General features: G+C 56.6%; 8 protein-coding genes across 8 annotated transcripts; 4 read left to right on the forward strand and 4 right to left on the reverse strand.

The window, feature by feature from the left end:
• Positions 1–821: 821 nt before the first annotated feature.
• Positions 822–2,758, forward strand: GLOTRDRAFT_46027 (xanthine/uracil permease; the record flags this gene model as incomplete). The annotated part of the gene is made up of 7 exons (XM_007870023.1): positions 822–938; positions 998–1,273; positions 1,323–1,877; positions 1,934–2,007; positions 2,061–2,369; positions 2,429–2,509; positions 2,569–2,758. 7 exons carry the CDS (start codon positions 822–824, stop codon positions 2,756–2,758), a joined length of 1,602 nt encoding a protein of 533 aa, XP_007868214.1.
• A 1,681-nt stretch (positions 2,759–4,439) lies between these two features.
• GLOTRDRAFT_131555 (uncharacterized protein) lies at positions 4,440–6,911 on the forward strand (the record flags this gene model as incomplete). The annotated part of the gene is made up of 7 exons (XM_007870362.1): positions 4,440–4,571; positions 4,632–5,072; positions 5,125–5,334; positions 5,425–5,484; positions 5,561–5,778; positions 5,843–6,005; positions 6,063–6,911. The coding sequence occupies 7 exons, from the start codon at positions 4,440–4,442 to the stop codon at positions 6,909–6,911; spliced, it is 2,073 nt and encodes a 690-aa protein (XP_007868553.1).
• Positions 6,912–6,998: 87 nt separating this feature from the next.
• Positions 6,999–8,512, reverse strand: GLOTRDRAFT_140138 (C4-methyl sterol oxidase). Its single transcript, XM_007870363.1, has 4 exons — positions 8,289–8,512; positions 8,077–8,235; positions 7,897–8,026; positions 6,999–7,843 (listed from the first exon to the last, which is right to left on the reverse strand). The coding sequence occupies exons 1-4, from the start codon at positions 8,457–8,459 to the stop codon at positions 7,290–7,292; spliced, it is 1,014 nt and encodes a 337-aa protein (XP_007868554.1). The 5' UTR covers positions 8,460–8,512; the 3' UTR covers positions 6,999–7,289.
• A 2,050-nt stretch (positions 8,513–10,562) lies between these two features.
• GLOTRDRAFT_140139 (nucleotide-binding domain-containing protein) lies at positions 10,563–12,039 on the forward strand (the record flags this gene model as incomplete). Its single annotated transcript, XM_007870364.1, has 6 exons — positions 10,563–10,699; positions 10,756–10,879; positions 10,928–11,002; positions 11,057–11,487; positions 11,540–11,742; positions 11,805–12,039. 6 exons carry the CDS (start codon positions 10,563–10,565, stop codon positions 11,981–11,983), a joined length of 1,149 nt encoding a protein of 382 aa, XP_007868555.1. The 3' UTR covers positions 11,984–12,039.
• Positions 12,040–12,220: 181 nt separating this feature from the next.
• Positions 12,221–15,002, reverse strand: GLOTRDRAFT_131558 (MFS general substrate transporter; the record flags this gene model as incomplete). Its single annotated transcript, XM_007870365.1, has 20 exons — positions 12,221–12,291; positions 12,344–12,423; positions 12,477–12,530; positions 12,598–12,809; positions 12,881–12,987; positions 13,052–13,084; positions 13,144–13,213; positions 13,262–13,567; positions 13,638–13,765; positions 13,822–13,842; positions 13,906–13,951; positions 14,012–14,034; positions 14,093–14,134; positions 14,197–14,257; positions 14,308–14,457; positions 14,514–14,533; positions 14,584–14,594; positions 14,652–14,665; positions 14,722–14,894; positions 14,957–15,002. The coding sequence occupies 20 exons, from the start codon at positions 15,000–15,002 to the stop codon at positions 12,221–12,223; spliced, it is 1,668 nt and encodes a 555-aa protein (XP_007868556.1).
• A 1,057-nt stretch (positions 15,003–16,059) lies between these two features.
• GLOTRDRAFT_63989 (ras-domain-containing protein) lies at positions 16,060–17,248 on the reverse strand. The gene is made up of 5 exons (XM_007870366.1): positions 17,016–17,248; positions 16,912–16,959; positions 16,778–16,850; positions 16,606–16,721; positions 16,060–16,550 (listed from the first exon to the last, which is right to left on the reverse strand). The coding sequence occupies exons 1-5, from the start codon at positions 17,163–17,165 to the stop codon at positions 16,269–16,271; spliced, it is 669 nt and encodes a 222-aa protein (XP_007868557.1). The 5' UTR covers positions 17,166–17,248; the 3' UTR covers positions 16,060–16,268.
• A 62-nt stretch (positions 17,249–17,310) lies between these two features.
• GLOTRDRAFT_140141 (uncharacterized protein) lies at positions 17,311–20,176 on the reverse strand. The gene is made up of 5 exons (XM_007870367.1): positions 19,672–20,176; positions 19,084–19,614; positions 18,059–19,027; positions 17,538–18,005; positions 17,311–17,483 (listed from the first exon to the last, which is right to left on the reverse strand). The coding sequence occupies exons 1-5, from the start codon at positions 20,089–20,091 to the stop codon at positions 17,448–17,450; spliced, it is 2,424 nt and encodes an 807-aa protein (XP_007868558.1). The 5' UTR covers positions 20,092–20,176; the 3' UTR covers positions 17,311–17,447.
• Positions 20,177–20,776: 600 nt separating this feature from the next.
• Positions 20,777–21,955, forward strand: GLOTRDRAFT_95273 (uncharacterized protein; the record flags this gene model as incomplete). The annotated part of the gene is made up of 2 exons (XM_007870368.1): positions 20,777–21,428; positions 21,522–21,955. 2 exons carry the CDS (start codon positions 20,777–20,779, stop codon positions 21,953–21,955), a joined length of 1,086 nt encoding a protein of 361 aa, XP_007868559.1.
• Positions 21,956–22,676: the final 721 nt, after the last annotated feature.

Raw genomic sequence — 22,676 nt, forward strand, 5'->3', positions numbered from 1 at the left:
ACGCGGCGACACGGAGAAACCCGAAGTTATTGAGCGTGCATTTTCTGGCGGATTTCTCGTCGCATGCTAGACACTGCTAGACACCACAGCTGTCAGATAGCTCGTGCTCATCCCACGTGCTGTATTCTATGGCGGACTGGGACGGTATGTGGCAGTATCAGCAGGGTCACTATACTGGCCCTGCCCTAGCTCAGTAGTTGCAAGGGTGCCAGAACACAACTTAGTGCGCGTCCAACAGCGCGTCACAACAAGCCAAAACATATCGTATTAGGCAAGACATAAGCAACCGAGAGCCTGGAACATCAGTACAGCGCATGGCAATTGAAAGTCCGCCCCAGAGAAACGAGAGAAACAGCTCGAGGAGCTGTTTCTCGTTTTCTCGTTCGCGCTGAGATCCCAAGTCCGATGGCCGTTCGGCAGGGACCCCGAAAGGCTTCAGCGCACTGAGAAAATGAGCGAGAAACGCTTATTGAGTTCGACTAGTGTAAGCGCGTCCGGAAGGGCCACAGATCATATGTCTGCGCTGCTGGATAAGGCAGGCCACACGATCCCGGTTCTTTCCGCCCGGCTTTCAGAACATTTTCTCATCGTCGATCTCGATTAGCGTGTCGGGTATTTCGCAGAACTGTCGCCCAGATGTGTTCGTTCGCCCGAGCGCACCTTTTAGCCAGCCAAGCAGAACCTTTTAGGGCTTTTCCCGGCACCCCCCCTCTCAGCTCTGTGCCTTGCAGCTATCGCAGCGGGCCTTCGCTCAGTTCCATATTCCCACTTTATTACACTCATTCGCTCGTTAGCGTCCGTCTGTCCTTTCTCCCCCCACCATGTCCATTACTTGGGCTGACAGAATCAACGCCCGAGTGGCCAACTCTGCCTTTGGCAGATGGTTCCACCTTGAGGGTTCGGGCCACCCTAAGGAGCGCGAGGGCTCTCGTTTTCTCGTAAGTGCACTTCTCGGACGCAGACACGCTTGCAGGATTCAATGTTATTCTGCACGCAGACTGAGATCCGCGCTGGGTTAACCACATGGGCCGCGATGGCGTATATTATCTCGGTCAACGCCTCCATTCTCGCCGACTCGGGAGGAACCTGCGTCTGCACGAACGCAGAGGACCCCATCTGCGCGACTGACCAGGACTATGCAAACTGCGTGGCGGAGGTTAACCGGGATTTGATCACGACAACTGCGGCCATTGCAGCACTGTCGAGCTTCTTAATGGGTGCACTGGCGAATTTACCGATTGGCATGGCCCCTGGTCTGGGTCTCAACGCCTACGTATGCTCTCTCCGCCCTCACGTCTCCCCATAACTGACTTCCTTCACAGTTCACCTACTCCGTAGTCGGCTTCCACGGCTCGGGCATCATCAGCTACCGCGAGGCCCTCGCCGCCGTCTTCCTCGAGGGCTGGATCTTCTTCGTGCTCTCCCTCCTCGGCCTGCGCCAATGGCTCACGCGCATCATGCCACAGTCGCTCGTCGTCGCCGTCGGCGCCGGCATCGGCCTCTTCATCGCCTTTATCGGGCTGAGCTCGAGCGGGCTGGGCGTCATCGGCGGCGACACGACCAACCTCGTCGGGCTCGGCGGGTGCACTGCGGACAACATGTACGAGGGGCTCTCGGGGTACTGCCAGCACGGGCAGCTGCGCAGCCCGACGATGTGGTTGGGCATCTTCACGGGCGGAATCCTCACCGTGCTAATGATGCTGTACCGCGTCAAGGGCGCGATTTTAATTGGGATCTTCATTACAAGCATCATCAGCTGGCCGAGGAATAGCGCGGTCACGTACTTCCCGCACACGGAGAGCGGTGATGTGCTGTTCGATTTCTTCAAGAAGGTCGTCACTTGGCACCCGATTGAAAAAATCGGGAACGCGATTGACGTGCGTATTGCTCTCCTCCCCCTCTGTAGCTTACCTCAGTTTTCATTCTGTTGTAGTGGCACTATGGCAAAGGCAAGGTGTGGTACGCCCTCATCACTTTCCTCTATGTGGATATCCTCGATACCACTGGGTACGCTGTCCTTCCCCTCACTCCCATCTATCGTGATCTAATAATGGATGCAGTACACTGTACTCCATGGCCAAGTTCGCAGGCCTCCGGGATCCCGTAACCCTGGACTTTGAGAACTCGACGATCGCGTACTGCGTCGACGCCTTCTCCATCAGCATGGGTGCGCTCATGGGCACGAGCCCGGTCACCGCGTTTATCGAGAGCGCCACCGGTATCTCTGAGGGCGGGAAGACGGGCATTACTGCAATCGTCACTGGCTTTGCGTTCTTCATCTGTGTGTTCTTCGCGCCCATTTTTGCGAGTATCCCGAGCTGGGCGACGGGGGGCGCGCTGGTCCTTGTCGGCAGTATGATGATCAGGAAGTGAGTTGATAGCACAGCTCCGGTGATACGCTTTTGTGACTGACGAGCCACCCGTCCAGCGTCCGGGAGATCAATTGGGATTACGCGGGTGATGCCGTCCCGGCGTTCTTGACCCTCATCATCATCCCTCTCTCGTACAAGTGCGTATCTCATGCATATCGCCTTGCATGGCGAAACTAATACGGTTCGACCTGATTAGCATCGCATACGGTGTCATCGCTGGTGTCGGCTCGTACATCGCCATCAACGGCATCCCATGGTTGCTGAAGAAAGCGAGCAGGGGGAGGATCGTGCCGGCCACCTACGACCTGTCGGAAGGCTGGACAATCCCCCCCGGTGGCCTCATGCCCTACTGGATGTTAGTATCTGCTCGCACTCTGTTCCTGTAAGTTCCGCCGCTGACACGAATCGCCTACAGGAAAAAGGCTCTGGGCCGCGATACCAACCCGTACCCCAGCCGCTTCAAGAACAACTCCGAGTTCCGCTTGGAGCGGCGCGAGGCGAGCCACCAGCGGTCCGTCTCCGTCGACACCGCCAGCCAGGATATCGACAACCACAAAACGCTCGAGATGCACCAGGTCGAGCCTGCCCTTGCGCAGTGATCCCTTCCCCTTCCCCCGCACATCTTTCGCGCGCTGGCCAGTTAATTTTATTCTGCTATATTTATGGCAAATGTCCCTCCGCTTCTCCCCCACCCTCCGTACTCTTCAATTCTAGGATATATATGTGGATATAGATATAACGGTCGTGTTGTGCTTTGGCTTTGGTTTCGACGGATTCAGAACCCCTGCGCGCTTCATCTTCCCTGTGGATATCGAGTGGCTCTGGGGAGCCTTCATTAATACCCTTGTAAATCGTGTATACTACTCATCACGACTGTCCGTCCACCCTGATGTCGCGGTAGGAGTAGCATGGCCGTTGTATTTGTCGTTCACTGCATTATTAGTAGCCCTTCCCCTCCTTCGCTATTCCGACTTGTATGCGCTGCAGCATGCGCGAGTAGCGGGTCGTATGCATGAATCCTTTAGCCTGGCACTGTGCAGGCCTTCCGTGCTTCCTGCCATACTCTCTGGTCTCTGGAATGATGGTGAAGAAGTGATGGACGCTGAGTGAAAAGATCTTGACTGGAAACAGAAGGCTTATCCTATGTACATCTTCCTACGGTACTTGTGCTGCCGCGGCAAGCACTGGTCGACGCCGTGTATGCCTTCGCTCGCCCTTTCGTGACTGCGACCACCTTATTATGTCTACTCGCAGTTTCCCTTACTATGGCGCATGCATCGACGTCTCAAATGCGAACAATGCACTGGTAGGCGGACAAGGTAATGGCTGTTGTCGCCCCAGCCTAACATCCACTGGCAGGGGTCGCAGTGGCACTTGGATTCAGAGCCCTGGCCGACGCCCTTACTCGCCCTTTGTCGAATACTTCCACCTTTCAGTATATGCGGTCCGTACAGGTCAGGTAAGGATAATTGGAAGAGCCCCTCCGAGTCACGTCTGGATAATCTCGCTCTGTGCGCGCCGGCCACTGTCATTGCTTTGTTCCAGGACCTCAAAGTATTTGTCGGCAGGAACTGTACGTCCTCAGACTGCTGCATATGAGACAAGGAGACATCGTTCGTCTACACCTGTGAAGCAGGCGCATCCATTGGCAGCGCGTCCTTCGCTTGATGTATTCGCACGAGGGCCTCCATCCCATGAGCTGCTGAAATCCTTTGTGCTACTGGACATCAATGGCAGCTTCCCACTCATCAAATCACCGCACTTTGATGCCGTGAAGCTCAGGATTGGCATGGCCACGGTATCGTCACGCACCGTCGGTAGCACTTTGTCGCTCATCTCAAATTAACTGGAAGGAATTGCAGCAGCATCGCCCCGCGCTGTGGCATGCCTGCGCTTATTGTTCTAGGCGTCACGGTCACTCGTTTCGTCAGCTTAAAGAGGTGGCACAAGCTGTCGTCGGAATGTTTGCCATTGATCAGGTGCAGTGATATACGCCACATCTCACAGCAGTTCCGAAGACCGCTCACTCGTTTGTAAATCGCCTCCCTTGGGCCTTGTCCACGCGTAATGGCCAGTCGCAAAACACGAATCCCCCCAGAGTACAAGGTACCCTATAAAGTCATCAAAGGTGAGCATGTCGAAGAGGTGCGAGGAACCACCACGAATGCGGCCACGGGTGTGGACGAGAAGGAAGTGAATGTAAGCCTTCGCGTCCCATACCGTTTCCCCGTGTCTGAGGCTGGTAATCGTCTGCGTCAGGAAATACACCTTCAACGGGCCTTATCCGGAGACACTCAGGGCTCCGTCCCTGTCCCAGGCGTAAGAGAGGTACTCGAATCCACGCCCCTCTCCCCCCTCCGCAGGTGGGAAGATCCGTTCAAGCATGTTCGCTGGACGGATACCATCGAAGCCGTTCTGCGGGATGGCCTTGCCAACGGCTTCTCCTACTATATGGACGAACGAGATGCAGAGTGGCTACGCGCGAATAACGAAGCCACACGCTCCGAATGCGACGAAGAGGAGACTCTTGCGCTCTTTGATGGTCTGTTTGCGCAGGAAGTCAGGTTCCACCGGAGGCCTGAATGTCACGGTAGCCGGCCAAACTTCGCTACCCGAATGGTGGTGTCAGAAGACGAATTCGAGCTGATAATGGGGTTGTACGAGGCCTTGGCACATGAGAAGGCGCAGACCTTGCAGAACGTATGCCTTATCTGGATAATATACGATTTCTTCATTCTTACCCCTACGTCAGGAGGCTGTCTTCCCAGAAAGTCTTCCGTCTTTTTTCCAGTGTCAACAGGTATTCTCTAGTGAATTGTCAACTGCCCTCTTTGCACAGTTCGTCGTACCGCAGTGGATACCAGAACCCGCGGAGCTCTGCGCATTGGGAGCAGTCATTTACTCGTACTGGTGTGAACGTAAGGTTGAACATGGAGGAAATATGATCATACCCGTCCTGAGTGTACGTCATGTCAATAACCACCCGAGCACTCATTACGTTTCTGTAGATTGGAGACGCTGGATTGGAAGACGAGCCTTACGTCTGTTTCAGGACACGATCTACCCATGGCCCGAAGACTCGGAGTGGTTATGGCCCCCTGTTACCCAAGAGGTTATGCGGTACAAATCCGGTTTTACAGAAGCTCTCTGACTGTAGCTCCCGAATTCTCCGAATCTTGCTGCTCCAGCAAGAGACAGCACGGCGCGAAAAACAACAGACGATACTGCGGCTTGAAGCGCTCCAAGTAACTGCACTAAATCAGGAGGTGGAACTGCGGCAGGACACCCTTCTGGAGCAGGCCGCTCCGTTACCATGGGCCATTCAGCTAGCCACGGCTCTAAGGAAGATGGAACCGTTGACAGAGGAATGGACGGATCGGCTGCATGGGTCAGCACGTCCCAGAAGGTGCGCACTTGTTGATGTAATAGCGTGGAAGTTCCATCCACCTGGCGTACTCACTATCCTACAGTTATCCAGTACGTCCTACCATCGTAATACCGTCGCAGAGTTCGCTGGCTCGCTCCAGCTCAACTCGTCGAACGGAGCTCTCTCTAGAGGCTCTCGACAGCGAACCAGGCGGGAAGCTAACAGATGCGGAAGAGGAGTGTCGGGCCAGTGGAGAGTGCCTTGAGGTAGCTGACTCGATGTCGTTTTTCCGTATTCCACGAAGACTGACCTCTCCGATCAAGACGCTCTCTTCCACGCTTGGGCAAACACCCTCTGCCCCCACACATTTCGACGCGGCCGGATCATCTACTGGCTTTACTACACCAACTGGGACGAATAGACCAAACCTTGGGTCGAGGTCTCTCAACGCCATCGATAGCACCAAGGAGTACGGTCTCGGGGAGCCCATGCATACTGGTCGTAATCCTGATATTACCGAAGCTTCAGAGCGGCGAAGGGGAAGACGTGCGATGTATGATAAGGACGACGAACCGGCTGGGGCCCAGCCACTCGCGCCGCAGCATGAGAATAGGGAAAATGAAGGTGTCTTCGGCCGTAGCACTGGCGGCAAACACGATGCGAATCAAGAGTCTACTAGCCATTCGTTTGGAGACCTGATCTTTGCGACTCGACCTTCTGAGGCTACCGGCGATACATGCAACATTTCCCGGAAGCCACTGTCCAACCGCGTTCACCAGCCCGCCCTCGCTAATCAAGACCCCGCTGACCCTCTGAACGCTTCTGGCCTTAGAGAGATCCTCTCTTTCGATCTAATCCGGAATATGCCATATTCTATGTTCAACTTCTACAGCGACTCTACTTCCGCTGGGCCCGGTTCTTTCAACGCCCAAGGAGGTTCTTCGGAGAACACGGCGCCTTGCACGTCCGGTTCCTCTCGCCAAGATGGTATCCCTTATAACGAACCTGCAGCAACCGGACTCTTGACCCCCAGACGTTGCCTTCTAGACTCCTCTCGTTACCCCCCGACGACTAATTCGACCGGTGCCCATTCTGAGGCCGAGAACTGCTCCCCAGTTAAGAGTGCATCTCCCCCGAAGTCCCGCGGGTCTGCGAAGCCATCCTCACTCTGAGTCGATCCGCACAATATATCCCTCACATACATGATTGAAGGGATGTTCTCATTGTGCAAGGCCTCGTTCGCTTGTCTATCCCTTTATGCGGATCCATGTCATTCTTTTCCTATGTATCCAGTTCTATCCTCCTATGTAGCCTATGCGAGTACCATGTGTTATGCTGTTCACCCATGTATGAAATGATTCCTATGCCACATTAACTGTCTTGAACGTATTCGATGACACGAAGGGAACAGACACCCGTTCTCAGAACGACACTCACGGCAGGCATACCGATTAAGAACAAGAAAGCAGAGCCATTAATTCCGATAGCGTGTCTATACGTGATATTATAACAATATTCCAGCCCCAATCCCAGTGTAGCTGCGTGCGCCCTTAATCAATCTTCTTCCCGTCCGCACTAGCCTCGACCAACGCCTCCGCCTTGAGACCCTCCTGCTCAGCCTCGGAGTTGATCTTGTTCTCGAACGCCTTCCACTCCTCGACGGACATGTTCTTGGCCTTCGCCTGGCGCTTGGCCTCATCCATGCGCTTGCGGTACGCGCGGTACTTGGTGTCCGTGCCGCCGAGCCAGTCGCACCAGCGGAAGCTCGTCGAGTAGTTGTTCACAAACGCCATGTGGTGGAAGTCGTGGTGCTCCGCGCCGGACCAGAAGGGGATGATGTGCTGCAGCGACCACGGGAAGTCGTACCCGCTGTGCGCGTCGATCGCCTGGAAGAGCCGCAGGGTGATCCAGATGTAGACGGTGAAGATGTGCAGGTCGCGCATGAAGTACGAGTAGAGCAGCGGCCCCGCGATCGTGCCCGTCCCGAGGATCAGGACCTCTGCGGGGTGCGCATACTCGGCGGCGAGACCAAAGGGCGCCGAGTACTTGTGGTGAATCTTGTGGATGTGCTTGTAGAAGACGCCCTGGTGGAGCATTTGATGCGCTGCAGGGGGTCGTCAGACATGAATGCAGAGCCGAAAATGATTTGACACCCACAGAAGTAGTGGAACATGTCCTCAAATACGAAGAAGACTGCGATTTGCGGGAGCATGAGTTTCCAGGATGGGAGAGGGACCTGCCATGTCGCCATGCCGATGGTCTCTGCGATAGGGTGGAACAGCCAAATCTGAACGAAGCAATGAGCACTGTGACACGCAGAGTACCGTCGTCACTCACCAAGGGAGCCTCAATAGTAAAGTGAGAGAACAGAACGAGTTTGGTGCACTCCCACTGCTCCTGAGATGTCGGGATCTTGTTCGGCTGGAGCTTCCACTGGCGGAAATAGGGGATTGCGTCGATGATGATCCATGGAATGCAACGACCGAAATACACAATCTATGAGGGTCTTGAGCGGCTGTAAAGTGCGACAGAATAAACTCCCTGCTGACCTCGTGAATAAGGAAGCTCATCAACCCCGTGGCAAGGATGGGGTTGCCTATCCAGAGGTACCAGCTCGCCCACTGCTGCTCGACCCAGCTGAGCTTGCTGAAGTCGAGGTTGGCGTACAACGCCTCGGGGGAGGGGGCGGCGGGCGCGGTGGCGTTCACGTAGTAAGACATGTCGGGGCGAGCAACGAACGAAAGCCTCGACGTCGACGCTTTTATGGGGGCCTGAAGGAAACCGCACCACTTTTTCGACAGGCCAGCATTTTATTCGATGAAAGGTGGCGTGAGGGGCATTTTCCGTGGTAACCGCCAATCGGAAAGGGTAATAGCGCGAGCTCTTACGTTTGCCGGTTCCCACATATTTTAGGACCGCTCGAGATGGCGCCTGGCCGGCATTTGCGGTCGATGTCGCGGTCGACGGCGAGGGGGTGGGGAGAGCTGGGTGAGGTTGGTAGCGAAGGAGAGCATGCGTCGTACGTCTCCAGATTTTTTCTGGTATTTTGTGTTCTCCCTAACGACGTCGGCCTCAGGGGAATCTCGACCGCGTTCCTGCTCTTCCCCGAGTACTGTAGGGAACGGAGCCGCCTCGGATGACTGTAAAATCTCATCACAGGAAGGAAATGCAACTGATGCCAATGGTCTGGTACTTCGCTGGAATGACGGGAAAGGGAGCAGAATACGCTAACAGGTCCTGGATGTCGAGCTTGTCTGAAAGCTTTGGGGCGTTTCTTCAAGCTCTATCTGCCGTTCGGATTGGTTGGCGTTTAGGACTTGAAGATAAGGTGCGCCTAATCTACCTCGGATTACACATAACAAGGCCCGTTTGTGGTGATTCATATCGCTTGAGTGCTGCAAGCAACGTTGTAGTTCGCGTGCTGACTATATTAGCCATCTAAACGTCCACCGGGGAGTTGCTCGTACGAACACATCCCAAGAGACTGCTAAGTAGTTCAAAGTACCAATCGTGGAGTCATGATCATCTCCGGGTCTGTAACGGCCGTCCGCGACTTACGCCAGAGGTAATGCAGTGAGCTACCCTGTTCGGTCATGGTCTGGTCGGACTGCATTCGTTCTCACTCCGGGTGGCAATTGGACAGTGTTCACCCAGGGGTCCTTGAAGTGAGTCGTGACCATTGCCGGGTATCGCTCTGCATATATGATGATGGGTTACTCATGACGTCTGCGCACGATGCTCCTGGAAACTTGACGCACACAGAGCTGCGCACATTCGTGCAGGATAAACGCATATATGCTATTTCATACATCCTCTGTATAGGATGGGAAACTGCCCTGTCTTCGTCATCATCAAATCAGCACGCAGGGTTAGTCTGCCATGCTAAACTTGCATCGACGTGGGTTTATCCCCCGATCTCCTATAGAGTGAAGGGCTTACAGGACGACACATGGACGTAAGAGGCGTTTGGAGTCCATTCTTGCTGAGAAGCGTAAACAGTCCGATGCAGTGACCCCGGTTTCGCTGCCTAATCTTTCCTTTCTACAACTGACTTGGTCAGATTGGACTTTGGTTGTACGCAGCTGTGTGAGCTCTGTCCTCTGACTTTCAGGCTCTACTCGTCCATTGCGAGTTCTCAGGGATGCCTAGAGTGATCCGCGCAGGCCTCTCGCGCCATCGTTACTTCACCACCATCGTTGCCGAGACATGCCATTCGATCCCGATAGCCTCAGCTAGACAGCGCTGACGAGCATCCTCCCCACAATTCCATTGATGTTATAGGGTGGGGGCCGGGTTCAACGGGCAGTTGCACTAAGGATCAGCATCGAGATGCTCAAGCGAGCATCCGCTACTCCTGGAAATTCAATCTCAAGGTGCGTTTGACTGATCTACACGGCGCTAGGACTGAAGAAAACATGACCGGATAGAACATTCAGCCCAGGGGTTGGGAGGACAGTCGCGCAACTGGTGGGCGCGCACTCGCAAGGAGGGACGCAGGTCCTGTTCTGCTCTCAAGGGCAAGTTCTCCCCCCTTGCAGTGCTGTATACCACCCCCACCTGCCTCTTCTCAACTGCAAGAATGGGCCTTGCCCTCATAGAGAGGAAAGCCTTTCAGCCACTGTTCGGATTGCCGATCGCCACACTACTCCGGCATAGATAAGATCCCGGCCCGGGTCACCCGCGCACCCCCTGCGCATGCGTATCAGACTACTATCAGTGCCTCTGTTCTATTTATCAACGCCTTCTCCGACCTCAAAAGCCCTTCGGCATGAGTTCTGGCGCGATACCGACGAGTCATCCACTTCCCCCAGCCTACTATCACGATGCCCAGGGTAACTGTTGTCGGCGCAGGCGTGTTTGGCCTCACGATTGCGCTCTCGCTGCCGAGGCATTACGATGTTACAATCGTCGCAAGAGACATGCCTGGTGATCCCGATAGTTTGGGTTGGGCGAGCCCTTGGTGCGCATTGCGACGTTTCGTGGACTTGGTCTCTGGTTCTGACCATTACATCTCAGGGCGGGGGCGGGTTTTGGCGGCGGGGGCACGAAACCCAACGACCCGGAAGAGATGGAGATGCTCAAAGCTGCGTTCCGCTACTTCTGGACTCTGTCAGAGGAGCACCCGGAATCGAGCGTCAAGGTGCGTAGCTGCCCCGGCGTCTGCATCCATTCTCAATAACATTCCCAGAAAATGCGCGACGTCTTTATCAGAGACAACGTGGACACAGACTCGGATCTGTGGTGGAAAGACTTCATGCCTGATGTATTACGCCCCCTCCCCATCGTCGCGCGCGCTAACGAGTTACACCGTACGTAGTACCGCATCATGGACCCCTCTGAGCTCCCGCCCGCGTCGAACGCCAAGATCGGGATCACCTACACCTCGCTCGTGCTCACGCCCGCCACCTACCTCGCCTACCTCTTCTCCCTCCTCAAAGCCTCGCCCAACGTCTCCATCGTCCGCTCAGAGTTATCCTCCCTCGAGCAGCTCGTCCCCTCCTCTTCCTCCTCTGCAGGTGCCTCTCCCTTCGGCGCGGTGGCACCAGACGTAATTGTCAACGCCTCCGGTGTCGGCGCCGGGTCCCTCGTGAACGACGACCTCGTCGAGCCCGTGCGCGGGCAGACGATCGTCATCCGCCAGCCGGACGTCGACCACATGACGCTCCGTTCCGGCATCGACTACTGCTACGTGATCCCGCGCGGCGACGGCACCGTCGTCATCGGCGGGATCAAGGAGCACGGCAAGACGTGAGTCCCTTTCCCCCTTCCTTCCCTCCCTCCCGCTTACCCTTAGTGATAGGTCCCCGGAAGTCGACCCCGAGATCCGGAAGGACATCGCCTTCCGCGCGCACCAGCTCGACCCGCGCGTGCCCTCCTCAGTCGAAGCCCTCGACGTCGTCCGCGACATCGTCGGCATCCGCCCCGGGCGCCGCGGCGGGATGCGCCTCGAGGCGGAGGTGCTGGAGTTGGGCGGGGGAAGCGTGCCCGTTGTCCACGCCTATGGTGCGTGTTCTGTTTCTCCTGGCTGCCGAATGGGAGAGTGAATTGACGAGATTTGTGTGCAGGCGCAGGTGGGACGGGCTACGCGCTCTCGCCCGGCGTCGCGCGCCGGGTCGCGCAGATGGTCGACGCGTTCGTCATGGGCGACCAGTTCCCGCATCCGCGATTGAGTACGCGGGGTACGTCGGCTGTCTTGGCGACCGAGAGGGAGGAGCAGAAAGCGGGCAGGTGTAACGTTATGTAGGTTTCTTTGTGGCTTACAAGACAGGGTGCGAATATGATGTTGTACAGTGGTAGGAGTATGCACCGCTGCGAGCATAGATCAAGTCGGCAGTGACGCTGACGGATTCTCATGCGAACATTGACTGAGGAAACATTTGCTACCCATGACATTTGGCAAAACACTAGCTTCCTTGGAACTCGTATCTGTCGTACATCCGACATACGCACACACTCATACCCATAGGAATCAGCCCCTCATTCAATCATCAGCATCCAGCTTCACGCATCGGTGTATCCACGACCGCGCTCGCTTCCCATACGCATACATCGCTGCGGGGCTTCCATGAACCGTAGTATTAATATTGATGGTCACACGACTCACGGATGGTCAGCAAAGTAGTGAAGAGCGTCACTCCGCCAACAGTGCAGAACGCGCTCAGGACTCCCCTCGCGGCTATCCAGCTGTGGGTGACGAGTGGCTTTAGCTGGGCATGACCAGCCAACTCAAGACTCACTCGTTAATGAACAACGTGATAACCAGCGAGAACACATTCTTGAAAAAAATAACCCTATTTCCCAATCAGCCCACCTCACCTCATCCCTCGCCATTTTCCCGTAAAACGAAATGAAACTCACCCGCCCATAGCACTCTCCGCGCTCCGCCGGTGCGCGTCCACCACATAGGCAATCGCCCCCGACGCACCCAGGGTGATCCCAAAGTTTGCGAGGCCGAAGAAGAATACCGGCCCGATCCAGGGGTCTTCAGTGTGAGCGGAGATGCCCCACCCGAAGAACGCCATCGACCCGAAGAGGGAGTAGAACGCAACGAGGGGGAGGCGGAATTCGGGCTTCGATGTCAGGTGGAAGAGGAAGGTGAAGATGAGCACCTTGAAGCGGAGAGCGGGGAAAGCAGACGCACCTCGAAGGTGCCCTTGTTCCACGCGCTCATGTGCCGCGCGAGCCAGTCCGCGAGCGGCCCCGAGATCAGGGCGGCCAGCATCGCGCCAATGAAGGGGCCCATGTAGGCTGCACAAGACCATCAGGCCCGAAAATCACTACTATACCACATCGAACAAGCTCAAATGCTCACTCAGACCCACTTGACTGGTGTCGAAGTTGTAGGCTGTTCCCGTACAGTTCGTTAGCGTGTCATTCGGAGCGGCAAGGCAAAACGCTACCAACGAGGGGCTGAGAACAGCTGCGACACGCTTGTGGCGAGGAGAACGAGCCAAGTGATAGCGACACCGTACACCTACCTTCTGTGAGTAACTGTCTGCTCTGGTCGTCGTGGCAGACTCACTAATCCCGCCCAGAGCACAATGGGTGTAGCGAGTGATTCTATAGGTCTCCATACCAGAGCCAGGAAGGACACCCGCGTTGGGTAGACGCCACTGAACACCGCCAGCTCTTGGATGTATGACTTCTTACGCGGAGCGTCAGATTCAGGTTCGGCGGATTCCAGCCTTACGGACGGCTCCTGCTTTTCGATGTCGACAGTTGCTTCTGAATCGGCCTTGGCTTCTTGAACGCTTTGGTTGTGGTTTACTGGGAGGTGCACGTTTATCACTTGCGACCTGTAATACGTCGTCTCGGGCATGCAGAAGAACTGCACATTATCAGCCCTTTGATTAGCAAGCCCATGCTGAATTTGTTGCTTGCTCAGTTATATTACTGACCTGCAAAAGAAAGAGAAGCCCGACGGCGACGGCGAAGATCTTGAAGGCCCAGCGCCACCCCAGGTGCTGTATGACCGCCCCAGAGATGGGTGGGGTGATGTTGATGCCGTCCAACAGCGCGAGGTTCCCTGCGATTGTACACCTCTGAGTGTTTTTTATGCGCATAGAGCACAGTATGTCTTACACAGGGCGACGGGGATACCACCTGATAATATTATCATACTTCACAATCAGCTTCGTCCGGCCCCCCGGGCGGCATGGAACTCACGTTCGTGGGTAAAGTAGATGTCGTTGATCGACGCCCCGACTAGGAACTATCAAGGTGATGAGGGTTCGGGGTTAGGCCCTCATACGTAGAATGACAGGTAGAGTACCTCCAGCACGGACTGGCCAACGCCTGAGTGCGGCAGAAGTTATATCAGCGACAGACCACAACATCATAGATGACCCGTTACCTTGTACAATCCTAGATCCCAGCAAAACCCCGCACGTATGTGCTATGCACAAGGCACGGTTCAGAATGAGTATGTCATCCACCAGACTCGAGTACATCTCGCACCGTATGCGGACATGATTGCACCAGCCATCATGATGAGAGCTGAGGCCAGAAAAACAGGACGCTATAGGTCGCATCATTGGCACATTCTCGCTAACCAGTACCGTGCCCTACCTTGCCGATCTTCACAGCCAAGGTTGACCATACCACAGTAGCGATGGCCAACGCAGCAGCCAATGAAGAGCCAAGCGCACGGCTAATCGCCTGGATAGACGTGTGGAACTCTACAGCGAGGTTTACTACGTCCGCAGAGACAAGGGGACCCTATACGACAATAAGATGCCTCTCTGACCAAGTTAGCCTTGATAGTCTATGCTCACGAGGGCACCACATATAACGGCTAGAGCAACGGGGTTAGAAAAAGGTCGATGATGATATCTTCCAGCTTACTTCCATATACGCTGGGAATGTACTTAATGTCCATAATATCACAAGGCCACAAACATGGTCAGACTTACAGGACGAAGAATACCTGACACATGAGAATCAGCAAAAACCACAAATATCTGTGAAGCTTGACAGGCTCACCATATGTTTCTTCCATTGAGGCCAGTTCAGAGGATCATTCGGGTCATCAGTGGGTTGAGGTACCAGCATGACGTGCGCGTTCCGCCCTTTCCCGTGCTTCAGTAGAGATAGGTCGACGCCTTCGTAGGCAGCCTGGGCGGCTGCATTCGGATCGTCACTGAAGATGGACGTCCCTACGAGGAACCGCAGGTGAGCCCCCAAGTTGGAGCACGACAACGTCAATGACTCGGCGTACCTGGAACATTTTCTAGATGCTTGTCTTCTAGGATGCCTAGCCCCATGGTTGCAGTGAGATGAAAGTGAAGGGGGGGGGACCAAGAAAGCCTCCCACATCTCGGGTGGTACGCACCCGCTTCTATCTGTATTTTAAGCTGGCATCCCTCCAGGCGAGTGGACTATTCCGTCCTGCTATACCAGTTGAAGCACCCTAGAAGTCAAGTGAAGCAGCAGAGAAGCGAGCACTGCGGCACTTGACTGCCTTCCTTTGGTGCGGAAAAACGGAATACGCGAATGGTACCCCACTGGGTGAGAACTTGAGATATGCCACTCCGACGTTCTCAATCACTTACTTCCAATACAAAGGTCTACGCTCCTCTCTCATCGCTGCTGTCCGGCCTGTTACGGTGGATGCAGGATGCTCCGGAGCTAAACAGACTCGGTCACTAAGACTGTACTGAAACCCTCGACCCGGCAAAAGATGTCAGGAATGGTGAATCAAAGGTAAGAAGGCCAGTATCCAGTCACCTGGTCATGATAGGAGATGTCACTTCACCTGACACGATCGAACTGAGGTAAGATAATTATCTTCGAGTGAGAAATAGTCTGGATGCCGTTGTCGATGGAGAGGTGAGGCCGTGTACCTGACCCTACCATTTCCGCATGCGCCCGGCAGACAGACAAGTCGAGACGTACGGTTCTATCTGCTCATCTTCGAGGTGTGGTGCCTTGACTCTGTCGAAAGAGGTACGATGCAAATCGCTATCCCCTGTGACAAGGCGAGGACCACGCCCATGGTCGCCTTATCGTGTATTGCGTATCCGTACGGCATATGGCTCTCTGGATTCCCGATACACAATAAGGGGTTGTTTGGGATGATTTGCAGACGCGACAGGAAACATCCAATTCCCAAGAATTAGAGCAGCGAACGGAACGCGGGACAAATGGCGACTCACTCAAGACGACGCTGATGCTGGATTCTCCGGCAAAAGCAACCAAGGAGAGGTGCATGTATCATCCACTCTGCACAGGGAGGGGAGTGAGTACTCACTGTATAGAAATCATCGAGAGGCGAGCGACTAAGATACTGTCTCGTGGAGGGTCCTAGGAAGACACTAGATTGCGAGCCAGATCGAATAGATGGACGTAGGATGCAGAAGGCATTGTTAAACGCAAAAAGAATACATTGTCGATCCTCCGGATAACCCACAGCGAACTCTATACAGTATACAGGTATTAGATTACGTAGTGCATCGTGAACATCATCAAGAAAAGTCATATCATGAACTCAACAGCAAGCGCCGGGAGCAACGTCCTGCGGATCCCTCACCCTAACACGCGCACCCTCCGTCCGCCTGCGTGCTGCCCTCTGCATTCAAGTCGATATTACCGGGCATACTGCCCCCGCCCGCCGCAGTCTCGTTCCGCTTGGCCTTAGCCCCCTTGTCCGCGACGGGCGCCCAGAGCTCGGGCGTGTCGATGATCTTCGTGACCACCTCCTGGAACGCCTCCTTCACGCCGACGGAGGTCTTCGCAGAGGCCTCGATGAACAGGGAGTTCATGCGTTGCGCGAACTGCTGGCCTTCTGTTGTGGAGACTTGGCGGGAGAATTCCTGCAGCACACAGGTTAGCGCTGGATCTATGGGAGAGGATGCAACTGGAACGCACCTTGTCGACTTTGTTCCCAACCAGGATCTTCACTACCGAGCTCGAGACATATTTCTCGAGCTCAGAGTACCACCTCGGTAGAGCATCGAACGATTCGCGGTTGGCGACGTCGTAGACTATGTTGTGTAGTGTCAGCGCTCCTGGACCTGCAGGTCTCAACACCCTGGCGCACCTAAAATGATCCCTTGTGCTCCGCGGTAGTACGAAGACGTTATCGTGCGGAAGCGTTCTTGCCCAGCAGTATCCTACGGTATAGCTCACCATTAACGAAAGCATCCAGAAGACGGAAACGAACGGTGCACGCACCCATATGCTTAGCTTCACCGACCTGCCGTTCACCTTCATCTTGTGCACCTATCCATACACTAAGAAACTCATCCAACCCTTTCAATACAACCGCGTATGCTCACCCGGAAGTCCACGCCAATGGTCGGGCTCGACTCGTCCTCTTGTAACCACTGCTCGTCCGAGAAACGCAATAGGAGACTGCTCTTCCCGACGGACGAGTTCCCAATCAACAGCAGCTTGACATTGATAGGTGCATTATCGGTTGGAGGCATTGTCGTAGTGGTAGCAGAAGTAACAACAGCGGACCAACGCCGCCTGGCAAACGCACTGAGCAGGCCTCAGGCGTGTGGCTCCCGCATGACATCACGCGTAATAGTGCCCTTATTGTAGACGCGCAACTGACAGCAAAAGGTCCACCCCTCCTTCAGACCTGCATTCATTATAAAACGTATATATTCCGGGGAGACGGGAATCATGAATGTTTACTAGTACAGATGAGCAAACAAGATAAAATGTACATCTAACGAAAGCAACATGAGATCCATAAATCAGGCCTAGTCCTCCAGGCACGCCTTAGGGACGGCATAGTCCTACGAAAGCACCAGTCAGCACAACATACCAGCAGCAAAGCCAGCATCACTCACATCAGTCCTGATTCCTCCGCCCCAAGGCGTACGGCCCTCAACGCGAGCATCAGGCCCCAGACCGCGCGACGAGAACCCCTTCCACAGCTCGCAGTAATTCTCCCCACCCGTCAACACCTGGTCCGCCTGAATGATCGCGTCCCGAGCGTCAAAGAACGACGGGCGGCATTGCTGGAGCTTCATCCCGTTCAGCACGAGCTGCACCATGAGCGAGTTCCCGTGCTTCGGCACGAGCGGCTTCTTCTCGCCCGCGGCGGTGTACTCCTGCGGGCGGTAAAAGTCGCCCGAGGGGATCGTGCCGTTGTCGAGCGGCGCGGGCGGGAAGAGGCTGTCGACGTAGCCGTGCTTCGCGATGAGCCGCTGCGAGACGACCCACAGGATCTCGGCCCAGACTTCGCCGATGGCGTGGACGCCCCAGTAGCCGGGCTTGTCGAGCGTCTTGTACGTCGACGGGTTGATCGTCTCGTTCTGTAACCCTGTCAGCTTCACAAGCCTTGGAAAGCGACACGCATGAGACTCACCAAAGAGTAGACGTAGTTCCTGATACCGTTCGGCCTGTTGGCGGCCCACGCACCCATGGCGTAATCCGAGTAGTTCTTGTTGCTCCTGATCGTAGTAGCCAAGAAGTCTCCCCATCCCTCACCCATTCCACCACTCTCGCCCCACCCAAGACATCCAGAGTTCGCCGGACCGCCCGTCAACCGCGTGCTCAGCCCGTGGCTCAGCTCGTGGATGACGATGCCCGCCTCGAGATCGCCATCTCTGTACGGCATCGCGGTGTTCCACAGGTACATCCTGCAGCGCCCGTTCTGCCCATCGGGCGGCGTCATGAAGTTCGCATTATTATACCCGCTCCCGTCCTGCGCGTTCGCAATCACCGCGTCGTTCTCCTCGCCGCCGCGCCCAAAGTTGTGCTGCTGGAAGTTGCCCGAGACCTCGTCGAACCCGTAGCGGTAGTACAGGTCGTGCACCATGTTCGACGTGTAGAACAGCTGCGTGACGGTTGCGTTGATGTACTTCTGCGCCTCCTCGAGCGCGTCGGTCGTGTTCGTCAACTTGGGCTCGTACGGGAAGTCGAAGTTCAGGCTCTCGCCGGCGTCGGGGCGGTAGTTGTACATCCACGCGTTGCGGCCCTCCCAGTCCTCGTGCGCGAAGACGTTGTTGCCCCAAGTCGTGGTCGTGTTCTTGACCGCCTTCGACGCGCGCTTGAAGTCGTCCTCGGTCGGGTCGTTGGCGTAGGGCAGGCCGTGCCAGCCGAATGGACTAGCAATGACATCGTAGGTCTCTTTCTGGATGGACCGGTTGCCGACGGAAGGGTCGTTGATACCCCAAGCGAAAACGTTGTACGTGGCGAGCTTCCTCTCAGTGGGTTCCTTGGGTACCGGGGCAAGAGGGGAGTCCGACGCCCAATCGACAACGGAGACGATGCGGTGAGGGGCCTTGGCGGAGACAGCAGCCTCATACCAATTGTCCTTCATCTCGACTTCGAACTACACGCAGGGTTCATAAACATCACCGACCAAGGTTATGGGCGATAATCACTTACCTTCCAGACGAGGTCCAGCGTAGTCTTGTCACCGTGGGGCACCTGGACGTAGGCAAGCTTGGCCTTGACCGGGCTCACCGCATCCGGAACGTTATCGATAACCTCAACCATAGTCTGCATGTCCCCAACCAGATGCGCCTCAAAAGTCGACTTCATGCCCTCCAGGTACTCATCATACTTGGCCAAGATATCCTGGACGACACCCTCCTCGGGGGTCGCGGCGACCATAAACTGCAGCAGCGCATGGCGCGGGTCCTCGAGCGCCGCCGCGGTGCTCTTGTGCGCGAGGTCGTACGGCAAGTTCACGAACGCGCAGTTCATGCTGTGGATGCGCTTGAGCGGCTCGTGCAGCGCTTCGTTGAACCGGCGGCGCACGAGCTGCACCTGCTCGCCCTGCCCGGCCGCGCCGAGCCACTGCTCGAAGCGGTCCTGCTGGCTCTCGAGCTCGTACTCGAGCTCGGTGCAGTAGTCGGCGTGCGGGTGGGGCACGACCGCGCTGGAGTAGAAGCTCGGGGCGGGGCCGCGGTAGAACTACGAACCGCCGTCAGCACAGGCGCCCCCGCTCCGCATTGAAGGAAAGGCACTCACCGAGTCACCGTAGGAGAACACCTGGCCGTCCTTGACGTTCACGTTGATATCCCCGTCTGCCACCTCGATCCCGTTCACGACTTGGCGGATGTAGACGTGCGTGACGCCGGTCGCCTTGTCCGTGTACGAGTCCTTCCTGACCACGAACCCGCTCTCCGCGCGCAGCTGGTCGCGCAGGAGGCCCCCCACAAAGTGCTTCGCCACCTCCACGGGATCGCGCAGCGGCGCGGGCGCAAAGCCCGGCAGCGGCTGCTGCGGCACCTGCCTGAACACCGCGTGCGGGTGCACAGGCCCGAAGCCGAGCGTCTTGCGGCGCCTGACGGGCCCCTCGTCGTCAGCGCCGTAGCTCACCGCGGGGTGCGCGAGCACACGACCCGCGAGGGTCGCCACGGCCAGCGAGGCCGCCAAGATGCAGCGCATGTCGATGCTAAACCGGGAAGATTATTAAGAAGGAACGGACTGGGGCAGGACTGGAGACGGGCCCTGGCCTGCAGACGTGGTGGTGGTGTAGAGAGGACGGAGGCGTGCGTACCTCTCTATCGTTGGCGCCCCGCGCCCGCACGCCTTTATCAGGCCCGGCACGCGCCGGCCGTGGATTACCATATTCCGGTCATCAGGGTCGCACGGCCCCGGTTATCGCTTCAGAACGGGGGGAGACACAGCTTTGCACGGGTAGCCATGGCTATTCGGGGGGAGGGGACGTGATATTATTGGACGTAAGATACATGCAAGACATGAGCGCGCTGATGAATGTGATGGGAAGTGGTACGATGGGGAAATGCTGCGACTTGCAAGGGTCCCTCTGGCCTGCATGCGCCGTATATGACCGTCTCAGCTCTTGCGGCTGCAGGACGACCACGCTCCTGCTCCTCGGCCACGCTTTTGGGGTATCTCCGCAGACGGATTGCATGACATGTGCGTTATTGACAGCGGGCGATCCGCATTCTCCGAAAGGAAGGGACGACGATGAGGGAGACCTCCATGCCGACGGGTCTCTGATAGACATACTGTACTTATCAGAGCCAGAGGACTCGATTCCGCGGCGTCGGACCCAATCCAGTCCGGCCTTGGTTGGCGAAAGTGCCCTGGTATCACTCGCCATGCCATGGGGAGGACACAAAAGCGCTCTTCGCGGTTCCATGCTCCTTGCGCGTCCGGAGCCACGAGCCACCAGCAACCCATGGAAAGAGCCATGGTGAAAAGAGCTTCGAGCCGCGGCCTCCGTATCACCCAGACCGGTAGAAGAACATCGCGCTGGGACTGCGAAAGCACTCCAGCACGTTCGCAGTTCCAGAGCGACGTGCTCGGAGCCATGAGCCACAGCGAAGAAAGGTTGCGGAATCCGTACGGCGAAAGCGCTCGTACATCACTCACATGCCCAAGCCACAATCTCCAAGCCCCATCCCGAGCCACGAGACGCAGCAGGCTCCCCGAGCCGAAGAACAAGAAGGCAGAGGAGCACAGACCGGCGCGCGCGCCGCGACCCGTCCTCGCACGGCTGCGTGCGCCAATTTACCATTCGCACAGAAATCATCCGGGGAGACAGAGACCGCTGATTCACATTCTCAGCAGTAAACCGACCAGGACGGCGGCAGAAAAGAGGGCGCGGAGGTATCGTATCTTCCGGCAGCAGAGGAACGCAGGCGGGTATCATTATATTATAGCGGGCGGGAAACCCTGGGCAATCCTGGGCCCGACAATGCAGCACCTGCCACCTAGGCTGCACATCTCCCGCGAACGGAAATCGCCGTCAACGCGTAGCCATCCACACGAGTCTTGACCGATGCGCCTGCGTGGATATCGACGAGATCTCCAGTGCATGCCAGGAGGCGCGATACATAGAACGCTAGGCAGGCAGACTGGGTCCTGGGTCCGACACGACGGGACGGGTTGGGCCGACGCGAATCGAGTGGACACTTTGCGTGGGGGGTTGGACGACTCCCGGCCTGCCGCGATGCCCAAGGACGGGTGCGTCGAGCGCCGGGTAGATGGACAGTATGCCGGGTGGAGCGCGCCAGACCGAGGCCTCTGGGTGGTATCTGGCCTTCAGGCCGCGAAGGTCCCTGACGCGCCAGCCAGAGACGACGTTTCCTCGGCGCAGACGCACCGATGCGCGTATACTACCGACCAGCCAGACGCGATTAAATGTCACCAAGTAGAATCCCTCGCCGCGCCCGTAGTCGCAAAGGAAGATCGGGGGTACCGCCTCGGGATAGATACCAGGCACGAGATCCCTCGGCCTGACACACCCGGAGCAGCCCCGTGTCTGGCCTTCACCGAGTAGCATAGAGCGCACCCAAGGACCCATGATCCCGAGTGAATGAAAGCTCGCATATGACCGCGCACCTGCGTGTTCGTCCTGATGCCCGCGATCGCGTTAGAGGTGATGCTGGTGCTTCGGGTTCTTCACGACTGAGCACTCTTGAATGCGGTTACGAGAGGAGTGGGCACTTGACGGGCGAAAAACGTCAAGGGGGGCTTGTGGCAACGCCATTCTGACGAGCGCGCGCAGAAGAGGCACCGCGGGATCGCGAGCACGGTGGTAGAGACGTAAGATGCACTGGCACAGAGCAGATTGTATAGCGAAAGCAAGGGTTACAAGCAAATTTCTGGCAAGGTACATCGCGGGAACAAGCGCCGGTGTTATCGCCGGCGGCGCGACACAGGGGCGTACGCCGCGTATGATCATCGCGGCTAATTTCATAGCAGGAAGGATGCGGACGAACATATCTGTGGTCGGATTCTATGAAAATGCAGGGAGATAACAGCAGCACCCGACCGAACCGCCGTCCCTCGCACACGCGCTCGCTGCTCGGGCTGAGGATGCACGGCGCGATGAGCGTGGACGCGACGCGGAGCGAGGCCGTCAACGTGAATGTCGAGGGTGGGGCGACGCAGCACAACGGGTCGCCGTTGACGAGGGCCGGGTGCGTCGTTGCCTCGTGTGTGGACGCCGCACTCACCTTTGCACACAGGCTCCTGCAGCCGCGCAGCTATGCGTCCGC

This window comes from Gloeophyllum trabeum (assembly GCF_000344685.1).
Source record: "Gloeophyllum trabeum ATCC 11539 unplaced genomic scaffold GLOTRscaffold_00011, whole genome shotgun sequence".
Lineage (NCBI taxonomy): Eukaryota > Fungi > Basidiomycota > Agaricomycetes > Gloeophyllales > Gloeophyllaceae > Gloeophyllum > Gloeophyllum trabeum.